This window comes from Dryobates pubescens, chromosome 7 (genome assembly GCF_014839835.1).
Source record: "Dryobates pubescens isolate bDryPub1 chromosome 7, bDryPub1.pri, whole genome shotgun sequence".
In the NCBI taxonomy this organism is placed as follows: domain Eukaryota; kingdom Metazoa; phylum Chordata; class Aves; order Piciformes; family Picidae; genus Dryobates; species Dryobates pubescens.
Genome location: NC_071618.1, coordinates 15988537 through 16002787, shown reverse-complemented (window position 1 = coordinate 16002787; position 14251 = coordinate 15988537). Strand labels below are relative to the sequence as shown.

The 14251-nt window shown below is 39.5% G+C and overlaps 1 protein-coding gene across 1 annotated transcript in view; it reads left to right on the top strand.

Annotated features, from left to right (window-relative positions):
* The window catches only part of IPO5 (importin 5), a 43817-nt gene that overhangs the window by 21087 nt on the left and 8479 nt on the right, over nt 1-14251 (top strand). Inside the window, exons 10-21 of the mRNA XM_054162936.1 lie at nt 1119-1225; nt 3521-3645; nt 3732-3821; nt 3906-4079; nt 4290-4508; nt 5739-5822; nt 8314-8446; nt 8545-8666; nt 9064-9160; nt 9640-9812; nt 10239-10350; nt 10905-10960. Coding sequence (XP_054018911.1) covers nt 1119-1225; nt 3521-3645; nt 3732-3821; nt 3906-4079; nt 4290-4508; nt 5739-5822; nt 8314-8446; nt 8545-8666; nt 9064-9160; nt 9640-9812; nt 10239-10350; nt 10905-10960 — 1492 coding nt within the window. The remainder of the gene's footprint in view (nt 1-1118; nt 1226-3520; nt 3646-3731; nt 3822-3905; nt 4080-4289; nt 4509-5738; nt 5823-8313; nt 8447-8544; nt 8667-9063; nt 9161-9639; nt 9813-10238; nt 10351-10904; nt 10961-14251) is intronic.

Here is a 14251-nt window from a genome sequence, read left to right as displayed (position 1 = left end):
GGCTAAGCTCCCTCAGCCTCTCCTCAGAGGGCTTGTGCTCCAAACCCCTTCACCAGCTTTGTTGCCCTTCTCGGGACACATTCTAGTAAGTCAACATCTTTCCTAAACTGAGGGGCCCAGAACTGGACACAGGACTCAAGGTGTGGCTTAACCAGTGCTGTGTACAGGGGCAGAATGACCTTCCTGCTCCTGCTGGCCACACTGTTCCTGATACAGGCCAGGATGTCATTGGTCGTCTTGGCCACCTGGGCACACTGCTGGCTCATGTTCACTCTACTATCAACCAGTACCCCTAGGTCCCTTTCTGCCTGGCTGCTCTCTAGCCACTCTGACCCCAGCCTGTAGCACTGCATGGCGTGGTTGTGGCCAATGTGTAGAACCCAGCACTTGGATGTGTTAAATCTCATGCCGTTGGACTCTGCCTATCTGTCCAGTCTGTCGAGGTCCCTCTGCAGAGCTCTCCCACCCTCTAACAGATCAACACCTGCCCCCATCTTGGTGTCATCTGCAAACTTATTGATGATGGACTAAATGCCCTCATCCAGATCATCAGTAAAGATACTAAAGAGCATGGTGCCCAGCACTGATCCCTGGGGGACACCACTAGTGACTGGCTGCCAGCTGGATGTGGTACCATTCACCACCACTCTCTGGGCTCAGCCCTCCAGCCAGTTCCCAACCCGGCACAGAGTGCTGCTGTCCAAGCCACCGGCTGACAGTTTGGCCAGGAGTTTGCTGTGGGGGATGGTGTCAAAGGCCTTGCTGAAGTCCATGTAGACTACATCCACAGCCTTCCTGACATCCACCAGGCAGGTCACCTGATCATAGAAGGAGATCAGGTTGGTCAGGCAGGACCTGCCCTTCCTAAATCCATGCTGACTGGGCCTGAGAAGAGAAGGTAGGTAGAGGGTAGTGGTAGAGAGGTAGGGTAGAGAGAATGTAGAGGGTAGGTAATTATTTTGTGATTGATACAGATGTCCTATTCACTTATGGAGGTTCACATATTTAGATGGCAAAAGTTTGAAGACTAGAACTGCAGGGAGGGGCACTTCTGTGCCCTGTTGGACTGTTTCATTGTAGCTATCAAACCACTGATGTTGCTGTAACTGATATTTTAGCAATGCGGTTGCTGGTGAGAGTGCGCTGGACAGGATGGCATGTGGCCTTGGAGGAAAGCTTGTTTTGCCTATGATTAAAGAACATATTATGCAAATGCTTCAGAATCGTAAGTAACTGCAATTTCTTCTTGTTTACAATTCTGTAACTTTGATACCTCTTAAATCTTCATGTTCAGCTACTTAATACATTTTCATATTCTTGCACTTTTGATTTCAGCAGCAAACACTGTAAATGCTATGAACTTGGAAGTTTATATGTTTTCTTAGACTGATTTATTAAACTTATGTATTGCACATTAGAACATTTTTCTGGGAAGGACAGCTGAACAGAGATGTCAAAAGCAAAACAGTACTTTTTTATTACACTCTGAATTAAATAAGGCTTTTCTTTTAACTTAAGAATAGTCACTCTAATTCCCTATACAGTGCCTCACAGTATATGAAGCGTGCCTAAACTGCCACTTGTTATTCTGTAGCTTAGTGAATTTTTTTCCTTCTAAAGAAGTGCTGCAATTAAGTGGAACTTAAATGCATTAGTCCATAGAAAAAAAGTACTTTGTTTTGCTGTTTGTTGGTGCATTTGGGTTTTTTCTCCCCTGTTAATTGGTGGACCAAAATATGAGTCCACAGTGGGCTGGCTACTTCTTGATATGATGGTTTCAGTATTTGTTTCTTTAGGTGGTTCCATATATTCTTATTAGTTGCTTTGTATGCTTCTTTACCTCCTTCTAACACTTGCTCAGGCAATCATTAAAAAAAAAAATGTTTATCTTCATTGTATGCACTTGACTTTTGAAGTAGAAGATAATGCAAAAGTTTTGGGTGCTTTTCCTACCTTTGTGATTTAAAACCCAGTCTGGAAAAGGCTGTTGCTGTTTGACATATGGGACATAGGACTGTTCATGATACCACCTGTAGAATGTGAATGCTTATGAAGTCTGTTTGGAATTCAGCTTTTTTGTAAAGCAAGTTCTGTTAAGGATATGGATTAACCTGACTCTTCCAGTGTTAATGACTTCAAGGGTAACAAGTTCCTAGTTTTGTAGTACCTACAGGAAGGTGTGGAGTCTAATGGCTATTAAGCCCTGACTCCTGAGAAGCTATGCAACTGACGCCTGATGTTTGCTTTTTTGCTGTGTTAGAGCTTTCCATGACCACTAGTACATGGAAGAGGGAAATGCAGTAAGTCCTGTTTGATTTGGAGGCACTCACTGGTAGGGAGTTGGGAGGAAGGAAGGATGAAGAAATTTAGATTAAAAACATCATTCAGCGATCTCAGGAGTCAGACTTTCCCTTCTATTCTCCTACTGCTTTTTCACAAATGCTCCTTGCAATAATAGTTTAAAAGTGATGGGTTTCGATTGGGTAGCAAGATAGTCCAAACATGGTAGTACTCCAGTTTGTAGTATCATGAATTTCAACTCTGGCATGCATACTAATAGCACTACAGTGAGAGTAACAAAATGTCCAGGACTAACTAGGAACATCCAATGAACTTAAATAGTACTAAATAAACTGCCTCATCACTGTCAAGATGATATTTCTCTCATTTTGATCAAACAAAAGCATGAGTGTCAGGATCCCAGTGTTCTGAACTGTGGTGTTCTTCCTTCCAGGAATTTAATACTGTGCTGTTTGGGGAAAGAAATTATCTTATGTGATTTTCCCACAGGTTGATAAACCTGTTTGTTCTTCTGGTTTTCCCTTCTGTAATCCCCATGGTTTCTAGCTTAGAGTAAGATTTTCTTTAATGTCTCATGCTTCACTAGTTAGAAAAAGGAGTGGGTTGTGAAGCGTCCATTTCAGCAATACCCACTAGCTTGAGAATAGGCTAATGGGACTTAGAGATGGGGAAAAACTTAGATCCCTAAATGGAATGTTAGTATTCTTACTCTTGGGGAGACTACTGAAAACTTCAGTACTGTTTGTTTATTGCTTTTAAACTTAGGTATCATTTGATTCACTGGATCTTTTTCCCTTCCTGACCTAAAAAGGCTATATAGGCTATCTGATAACATTATGAAAAACTAACTGAACAAAAATTGCAAAACAACAACAAAAAATAACAAACAAAATCCCCCAAACAAGCAAAAACCCAACCACCAAAAAAGAGAGAAGGAAAAAGACATACTGTTTCCCTGATTAATTCAATTAAAATGCACTTCCCAAGTGTTAGTGCATACTTGTATCAGCAGTTAAGAATTCTTTGTTCTAGGTCTGCATTTGGCCTGGATTTAGATACTCAAATTTTTATTCATCATGTACATGAATCAACTTCTATTCCCTCTCCTATTCTTCACTCTTCCTTCTGTCCCCCTCCCAAAAAAGGGGATTCATCTTTGTTGTGCTTTTTGGTATCCAAAATGAATAGTGTACTTATTTTCATTTTTGCTCTTCTGTAGCTGACTGGAAATACAGGTACGCTGGCTTGATGGCCCTGTCAGCCATTGGAGAAGGTTGCCACCAACAGATGGAGGGAATTTTAAATGAGATAGTTAATTTTGTTTTGCTGTTCCTTCAGGATCCTGTGAGTATAATTGTATTAATTATTTCAAAATGTTTTCATTTCTACCTTCATGTCAACTAAACTGTTTGAGTAAAATACTTTTTCAGCATCCAAGAGTAAGATACGCTGCTTGTAATGCTATTGGACAAATGGCAACTGACTTCGCACCTGGTTTTCAAAAGAAATTTCATGAGAAGGCAAGTACTAGAATAGTTAAAAAAAAGTAGTGGTAAAACTGTCTCCTTCAGAAATCTGTTCATCTGAAAATGTTTCTTTTTCAGGTGATAGCAGCTCTCCTGCAAACCATGGAGGATCAAGTCAATCAGCGTGTTCAAGCCCATGCAGCTGCAGCACTCATAAACTTCACTGAAGACTGTCCCAAGTCACTGCTTATTCCATATTTGGATACTCTGGTGAAGCGTCTTCATTCCACTATGGTGCTGAAGTTACAGGAGGTACAATACATTGGTTCATGGAGATTAACCTTGTCATATATGCAGAATAGCTGAACTAAGACCTTTGAACTAAGCCAGTATATGTATCTACTGATGTTGATCTAAACTGATGAGTTAAGATATGTGTGAGAGCAAATTTTTACATTTGGCATGCTTTTGAGTAAAATATGCACTTCAGAAATATGACGCTTTATTCTTCCTCTTTCCAAGTTGATACAGAAAGGCACTAAACTAGTTTTGGAGCAAGTTGTGACTTCGATTGCATCAGTTGCAGATACAGCAGAGGAGAAATTTGTTCCCTACTATGATTTATTTATGCCCTCTTTAAAACACATTGTGGAGAACGCCGTTCAGAAAGAATTAAGACTTTTACGAGGAAAGACTATTGAGTGCATCAGCCTAATTGGTCTTGCTGTGGGTAAAGAAAAGGTAAGTTTAGGTCTTATCTAATGGTTTAAGCATTTTTAATTCTATTCTATTCTATTTTGTTTTATGCAGTGTTACCACTGAATTAATATATTCCCATTTTAAACATAGCTATGTTGCTCATTTCTGTGATCATCTTTCTGTCTTCATTTTCCAAGGTGACTGCCTTGCTGTTTAGATCCATAAATTCATGATAGAATCTTACAAAAATATTACAGCTTAAGTTACTCTTGTCATGCTGAACAGCGTTAAAAGCAAACATTTAATTATTTTGTTTGGGTTTTTTTGGGGTGGTTGTTGGTTGGGTTGTTTTTGTTGTTGCGGTGTGTTGTTTGTTTTTTCTCTAAGAGAAATACTGGAGCATTTTACTTCGGCAATGTTAGAATGGCAGATAAAAACATATGAAGGTCAGTGGGGACTTAGCATAGCTTTTGTTCTCAGATCCCTAAAAAATGTTGTGTGTTTGTAGTAGTAGAACTCGAAGTACTTGTTTGTTAGAAGGTTGTTTCTGATAAATTGGTTAAAACATGTCTCTGTAACAAAGTACCATGAAATAACTGTGAAGTTGTGAAGTGGTGTTCTGATAAAGTAAGTTCAGTGTGGTTTACAGATCTTTATCAGCTGAAGAAAATAGAAAATCACATTTCAAAGTAAAGTAGTGTGATGTACAGAGTAGGAAAATACTAATAGCTTTTCAGAAAATTAACCAGCCCTCACCTTTTGCTTAAAAGGACTACCAGTAAATTTAGCATTCATGCAACTGAGTTTTAAACAGATCTAAAAGGAACTGTTATTGGAGGACTACTGGGAACATGGGGAGTGAAAAGAGGGTGGGTGTAAACATCACTAAGGCAGCTGATGTGACGTAACATGTTTCTGGCTCATGAAGTATGTACTTATGCTGTCAGCTTTTATCCCAGTTCTATAGGGAAGTTAAAATATTAAGGAGAGTATCTGGGGAAGTTAGTATTGTCAGATGTTTTTTGTGAGTTTGTATTTATTTATGTAGTGTTTTATTTAAACAGTCCTCTGCTTTTCAGGGATGGCAACAAAAAGACAAGAATGACTTGGTCATGAGTCCAGAAAAGGAACTTGGTTTTACTTTAACTGCAATTTCAGTCTATTTCCAGCTTTAGCTTGTCTTGATTTGGTGTTGGACTTAGCACCAATGTAAGTGAGCATTTAAGTCTCTGCCAAGTACCCTTTTAAAAACTTGTTGTTCTCTATATCTAGTTTATGCAGGATGCATCAGATGTAATGCAGCTGTTATTGAAGACACAGACAGACTTCAGTGATCTAGAAGATGATGATCCACAGGTATGTTAAAACTGTGACTTTATAGTTCTGTGGTGGTGAGAGAAAGTTCAGTTCCCCCCACACACAAAGAAACCATGGCTAACTCAGTCAGAGAAGCAGAAATGGATAAGAGCTATATTTACAAGCAGGATGAAATGCAGATGATTATATACACAATATACAGTATTTACAATATATACAGAAATATACAGCAAAGAACGTAATACAGAACACCTTTCCCTCCTCCAAGAGGGGTTTCCCCCCCCAACTGTACCCCGCTTCTCCCCCTACCTCCCTTCTTTTCCCAAAAAGGGTTAGAGAGAGAAAAAGGTAGTTATTAAGGAGAAAATTCTGTTAGCTCAAAGCGTATGCAAGAATTAGTTTCTTATCTGGTTAGCTCAGTTAATTCAAGGTCAACTCCGTCCAGCACAGCTGTTGCTCAGAGAGAGACTGAAACAGACAAACTGAAAACAACAGACTGAACTGACTGACATTCAAACTGAACTAAAGCTAAATATTTCAAGTTGCATTCTACCAATGAAATTAGTTTAGACTTATCTTTTGTTTTCATTTTTATACCAAAACATTCAGCCAGAGTGTTCCAGTAACTGTCCCTTTCTTAAAGGCACAGCCTAAAACTGTCACAAGTTGATAGCTCATTAGTTAGTATTAAAAACATTGTTGTACATGTGATGTTTTGCACACCACCACCAACCTCAAGCAAGTATGCCTTCAGACAAATTGCTCATCATGTCTTACAAAAACTGAGACTGATTGCACTAAGATGGCCTTAAAATCTTCCACAGAAGTGTGTTTTAAGAAATGAGACTTCCAAGACCTGTGTTTGCTGAAGAAATTTCAGTGTGTGGTAACCAATCCTTGTCTATTAGTAACTACTTAGCATTGTATGACCTATTACCTTACCTTACCTTCACTCTGGTGAGACCCCACCTGGAGTACTGTGTCTAGTTCTGGACCCCCTATTACAGGAAGGCTATGGACATGCTGGAATGTTTCCAGAGAAGGGCCACAAGGATGGTCAGAGAGCTGGAGCACCTCTCCTATGAGGACAGACTGAGTGAATTGGGGCTATTCAGTCTGGAGAAGAGAAAGCTTTGAGGAGACCTTATTGTGGCCTTCCAGTATCTGAAGGGGACCTACAAGAAAGCTGGTGAGGGATGTTTTAGGTGTCAGGTAATGATAGGACTAGAGGGAATGGAACAAAACTAGAAATGGCTAGATTCAGATTGGATGTTAGGATGAAATTCTTCACCATGAGGGCGGAGAGACACTGGAACAGGTTGCCCAGGGAGGTGGTAGAAGCCCCATCCCTGGAGGATTTCAAGGCCAGCCTGGACGTGGCTCTGAGCAACCTGAAGTAGTGTGAGGTGTCCCTGCCCATGGCAGGGAGGTTGAAAATAGGTGCTCCTTGAGGTCCTTTCCAACCCTAACAATTCTATGATTTTGATATATGCATCTGAAAACAAATTCTACTCTGAAAGCGCTGTACTGCACTCTTTGCTTTATCTGCTGGTCTCTTCTCCCAGGCAGCCAGTACCAGAACAAGAGGACACAGTCTCAGGCTGTGCCAGGGGACGTTTAGGTTGGGTGTTAGGAAAAAGTTCTATACAGAGAGAGTGATTTGCCATAGGAATGGGCTGCCTGGGGAGGTGGTGGAGTCACCATCATTGGAGGTTTTCGGAAGACTTGATGGGGTGCTTGGTGCCGTGGGTTAGTTGTTTAGGTGGTGTTGGATTGGTTGATGGGTTGGATGCGATGATCTTGAAGGTCTCTTCCAACCTGGTTTATTCTATGTATCTGCTGTTTTCAGGAATGTGGCTCAGTAGTATCATTGAAATTCAGGAAATTACTCATTTTAGAAACAAACTTACTTTTCAAGGCAGTCATGATTGTTTTATAAGTACATCATACACTGTCATTTTTATATATGTAGCAATTTTAATCAGAAGTAGTGTCAATACACTGTCATAAAGACTTGGGACAGGTCTTTTGAAGATGTATTTTTGTATGAACTGGATGTGGAGTGAGAAATAAGTTTGAATTCCCCTCTCAGTCTTCTCCTCTCCCGACTAAAAAGCCCCAGGTCTCTTAGCCTTTCCTCATAGGGCACATGCTCTGGTCCCTTAATCATCCTTGTAGCCCTCTGTTGGACTTCCTCAAGTAGATCCCTGTCCCTCTTGAACTGGGAAGTCCAGAACTGGATGCAATATTCCAGGTGGGGCCTCACTAGGGCAGAGTAGAGAGGGAAGAGAATCCCTCGATCTGCTGGACGCACTCTTCTTAATGCACCCCAGGATACAAATTGTCTCCTTCTTGGGCACAACGGCACATTGCTGTCCTATGGGTAACTTGTCCATTAGGACTCCTAGGTCCTTCTCTGTGGGGCTGCTAACCTGTCTTACTGCAAAATGCTCTTCCTTTATGCTTTCTTTTTTAAAGATGAATTAAGCTAAATGTGGAACATAAAAATTCTGATTCTTGTTTTTTATAGATTTCGTATATGATCTCGGCATGGGCCAGAATGTGTAAAATTCTTGGAAAGGAATTTCAGCAGTACCTTCCTGTTGTAATGGGACCTTTAATGAAGACTGCATCCATTAAACCTGAAGTAGCTCTTCTAGACAGTATGTTTAAGATAGTGTTTTTCTTGAAATACTGAAATAATCTTGTAGCACTTTTGGATTTTATTAAAAAAAAAAAAAAATCTCCCTCTGTATAACAGCACAAGATATGGAGAATATGAGTGATGATGATGGCTGGGAATTTGTAAACCTAGGAGATCAGCAAAGTTTTGGAATTAAAACTGCGGGCCTTGAAGAAAAAGCGACTGCATGCCAAATGCTGGTAAGTGATGAAAAGACTCTTTGTAGAGTTAAATTAAATAGTTGAGCTTTTCTTCAGATTTGTAGTGTTAAGCTTGGGTTTCTAGTACATATTTATGTGTGGCTTACTTGATTAAAACTAGTTGTAGCTAATTTTCAATTTTGAAGGTGAACAGATAGTTCTCCTTTGTTAGCTAAACTTGTAAGGAATTGGAAATGTTAGAGTTTTTCCTTTTTGCAAATGTGGACTCCTGCTGCTCAGGGTTTCTTTAAAATGTTCCCATGAAGGAACTAGGTAAATGGATTACTACTTGTTTTTTTAAAATAAAGATTGTTAAAGAAGTTTAACCATTATGTAGTTGAAAAATATTACTAACAGTATTTTCCCTTAAATGTGGCATTTCCATGCTTTGTTTCAGGTTTGCTATGCAAAAGAACTAAAAGAAGAATTTGTGGAGTACACAGAGCAAGTTGTAAAGCTGATGGTTCCCTTGCTGAAGTTCTATTTCCATGATGATATCCTACTACAAATTCTCCTTTGAAAATGGAAATTTAGTTTAGAAGAACAGTCATGCTTACTCTTTCTCTAAATTAGTTGAAAGAGCTAGTGTTAAAATATTCTGTTACTTTGTAGCAGAAATTGTCTGAGTGTGTTTTTACGCACTATTTTAGGCAGGGTATCCTGCTCTTCCCCTTCTTTTCTTTTTAAAGACACATGTAACATTAAAAGCAAACAGTAGAGAAAGTGGTGTTTTTGCTGGCAAAGTGAAGGAAAACTTGACTAGCTTTTCTATCATGGCCTTAAACAGGCTTGAAACAACTTTTAAATAGCAAGTAGTTTAGTTTTCCTGTGATTTTTAATTTGAATCTAATTAAGAAATGCCCTGGACAATCTGTTTCAAGTAGGAAAATAATAACTTTATTATGGTGGTCAGAGCTTAAATTCTAAGCACTTTATGTTGGTCTTTATTGTTTTATTTCCTTAATAATCAAACGTGTTCGAGTGGCAGCCGCAGAGTCAATGCCCCTCCTTCTTGAATGTGCTAGATTTCGTGGGCCAGAGTACCTTACAGAGATGTGGCACTTCATGTGTGATGCACTCATCAAAGCCATTGGTACAGAACCAGATTCAGACGTTCTCTCGGAGATAATGCATTCTTTTGCAAAGGTAACTTCTTTATGACTTTTGTGATATCGCTTTTTATGGTAAGAAATTACATGTGCTTGTTCATTTAAATAGCTGGAGAAAATGCAAGACTTCCTCCCTGTGAATTTTGGTTTGACTATAAATGCTGTTATAGGTAATTGAAAGAATTAGTTGTACTTTTTCTTTTTTTGCAAGAATCAAAATCCCAAAATGTTGACTAAAGTACCAGATTTGCTCACCTTAACTGCAAACCACTGGAGTTCCATGCATGTAAATGTACAGTGGTACTATGTCTTACCTTTATAATATTGATTACATTATATATGTTCTATTGGTATTATTTCTGCTAGTGATCTAGCAGAGCATGTGTCGCTACTCTGCGCTTAGATTTCACTGAGATTGCTCATTTAACTTAAAGCTGAAAAACGGATCATTTTATTTAATTAGTGCATTGAGGTAATGGGAGATGGATGCCTTAACAATGAACACTTTGAAGAACTTGGAGGAATATTAAAAGGAAAACTAGAAGAGCACTTTAAAAATCAAGAATTAAGACAGGGTAAGTTAACATGTTATTAGGAATTCTGCTTTAATGTACAGCTATTATAATTCTGAGACACAGAAATATGCAGAAAAGGCTTAGTTCATATTTTAATTTGTGTATTTATGTAAGGTAATTGGACTTTGAAACAACAGAATTCATAAGTTAAAATTCTGAGTTCAGGGAGGATGAAGGTGGCATAATTTGCAAAAGTGATGTTCAGGTTTACTGTGCATGTGTCTATGGTGGTGTGATTTCTCTTGGTGTTTTTTGGGTGTTTTTTTTTATTTGAAGCCTTGGCAGTTTTATTAAAGCAGTGGTAGCTTCTTATATTTACGCACTTCTCTTGTACTTGCAGATGAACTGGTGTGTTTATTTCTATTTGGTTATACTTCTTGGTTTTGTGAAAGGTCTTTGAAGCTTCTTAAGTACAGAAAATTCCTGTTACATCTTCAGCTGTCATTTCCTATTTTCTAAATTTGTTTCTGCATAATTTTTTTTCCAGTTCATAGGCTTCATATGCACTTGTAGAAATGTAGTGTTTTAATCTTTAATTATTTTTTTTAATTTAGTGAAAAGACAAGATGAAGACTATGATGAACAAGTTGAAGAGTCATTACAGGATGAAGTAAGTTGGTTTGGGGAGTTTTTCCACTCTAAAGCACCTGGATGTCTACATTACGTAGACATGCTATGCTACTCAATTGAAGCATAGCAACCCTGTGGAATTAGTTCTTTCTGCACAAATGTTCTGTTACCATATTGTTCAAAACTTCTAGTAAGAAATGGGTCACACTTACATGCGTGTATTAGCAAATTCGAAGGGTTTCCTTGTCAGGTATACTGAAGGAAGTAGTTTGAATAGAATAGAATTAACCAGGTTGGAAGAGACCTTCAACCCATCAACCAATCCAACCCACCTAAACAACTAAACCATGGCACCAAGCACCCCATCAAGTCTCCTCCTGAACACCTCCAATGATGGTGACTCCACCACCTCCCCGGGCAGCCCATTCCAATGGGCAATCACTCTCTCTCTGTGTAGAACTTCTTCCTAACATCCAGCCTAAACCTCCCCTGGCGCAGCCTGAGACTTTTTGGGGCATAGCTCTTCGTTTTCTTCATCCTCTTAAACAATTTTTAATGACTCAAAATAGTCTGCTGTCAAATGCTGTATCAGTGATAATGTATGGCTGACTTGCTTTTCCTTTGTGCAACTCTTAACCTTCAGCATACCTCTGATACCTAAACCTCTGACATGTCATATCAGGGGCCTATCTCATAGACTAGACCTAAAGTAGTAGTGAAGGAGGACAGCAGGATGAGTAGCTGGCACAATATGTTTGCTGAAGCAAGAATACCAAATAGACTACTTGTCTGCTCAGATACCAACTGACTTTTTACTCTGCAGTGAAGGTGACGGTGGAAGAGAGAGCTAGTAAATTATTGTTGGCACAGAGAGAGTAATAGAAAATAAGTTAATGCTGCTCATAACATGAGTCATAGAGGATACTTGGCAAATTTAAGAACTAAGATATTTTTGCTGCACAATGCAGGTGTGAAGCTCGTGAACTCTTATTACGAAACTTGTTTACAGGAGTTTAACCTATATGCAGAATCCAGAATGTCTTAACATATTGGGTATCCATTTGTAAATACTTTCTTAAACATAATGCAGTCCTTCAGCACCTTTCCTTTGAGAACATTCCTTCAGCATTCAAAAGGATGGATGATTTCTGGTGCCTACATGATGCTTGTATTAAAAAAAATAACAAAACTCAAGTTCCGAGCCAAGAGCCTCTCCTGAATTTCCTCCCTTTCTAATTTCAGTGCTTACTATTCATTCTTATAAGCAGTGAGTTAGGTGGTTTGTTATCATGTGTCACTGTACTGATGAGAGAAATGCTGGCATACAGCAGTTTGAGAAAAGCTGATGAATACTCTGCAACAGAGTTGCAAGGCATTTTTAAAAATGCTTCAATTTACATTTGACCTTGCTGATTGATTATTTTATTTTTTCATATATTTAAGACTGCAAGGAAGGCTTGTCTTCATTACCTTGTGAAAGTAGGAGTGGGACCAGAATATTACGTGCCATATGGACATAATTAACATATGGTAATGAGTAACGTTTTGGTATACACCTTTGGTCCCAGAATATGTTTATGTAGCCTCTACCTCAGGGCAGCAGAAATAGAGTGCAGAAGTCATGAGAGACAGTCAAACAGTTTCAGTAAGATATCCAGCCCTGGCTTAGGGAATAAACTAAACTGCCAGCTTGATAAAGGGTAGGAGAAGGCATGCAGTAGGCAAATAAATGTTAGTGCTCTCCCCATGAGAGCAGGTATTACCAAGACCAGGTGAACCTTGTAGTGTGCTGCAGCAATTCTCTGCCTCTCTTTTCATTTGTGTGTACGTTCCAGAGTTATGTTTGAATTATGACTTGAGAATGCAGTTATCTGTCTAGGGAAGGATTAAATATCCAGTTGTGGGAAGCTACCTATTACATGAGAAATACTTAATAGTTTCTCACAAGGGTCCAGAAACTGTGTTCTGTTTTCCCTGCCTGTTAAAAGCATAAACCAGTTAAAGGAACCATGCTGAGTACAGCAGAATTTGCTTTAAAACAAAGTTAAAGGGCTTTCCCTACACAAGTGTGTCCAGGGAACAATCCTCTCTTGCAGATCAAACATGAATTAATAGGTGAATCTGAGCTAAGGATCTTTACTTCACCAGTTTGATGCATTAATTGGGCAAAGTGACAAATGAAGCGATAAGAGGGAAAGATTAGTATTTCTTCCATTTTTGCCACAATCTTCTATTGGAAAGGCAGTTTTCCAGTTAAGTTTTCAATAACAGCTTGTAACAGAAGAATAAAAGGGCTTTCTATCTTCTGTAAAGGAAATTTATTGAAGCACTCAATTTGCACATGACAGTGATTGTCTTGATAAAATTTTTCTGACTGACACACATCTTCAAGTCCTAGGCAGCTGAATACTAGCAATAGATGTACATTTTTAAGAAGGGTAAAAAGGAGGGCCCTGGGAACCACCAACTAGTCAGTCTCACTCTGTGCCTCATGAGGTCATGGAACAGATTATCCTGGAAGCCATGTCAAGGCACATTGAAGACGGGGAGATGATTAGAGACACTGGTGTGGCTTCACAAATGACGCATCATGCCTGGCTAATCTGGTGGCTTCTGTGGTAGAGTGACTGCATTGGTGCACTAAGAAAGTGCAACTGGTATCATCTATCTTGACTTCTGAAAGGGCTTTGACATGATCCCACACAACAACGTTGTCGCTAAATTGGATGGATTGTTCAGCGTATAAGAAATTGGCTGGACAGCCATATACAAAGAGTTGCATTCAGTAGCTCAATGTCCAAATGGAGATGGGTAACAAGGAGTGTCCCTCAGGGGTCTCTACTGGGATCAGTATTCTTCAATAGCCTTATGAACAGCATAGGTAGTGGGATGGAGTGCGCTATCAGCAAGTTTGTATGTGATACCAAACTGAATGGCACAGTTGATGCATTTGAGGGACAGTATACCAACCAGTGGGACCTGTCCAGACTTAAGAGTTGGTCCCATGGAACACTTGCGAAGTTCAACAAGGCCACGTGCAAGGTTCTACACCTGGATTGGAGTGATTCCTAGTATCAGTACAGGTAGGGGATGAGTGGATTGACAGCAGCCCTATGGAAAAGGACTGGTAGATGAAAATTGTACATGAGCTATCAGCTAGCACTTGCAGCCCATGGCTGCATCAAAAGGAGTGTGGCCAGCAGGTCAAAAGATATGAATATCCTGCTCTTGAGAGACATACAGCTCCGGGGTCACCAGTACAGGAAAGATACAGACCTGATGAAGTGGATCCACAGGAGGGCCACAAAAATGATCAGAGGGAGGGGAAACA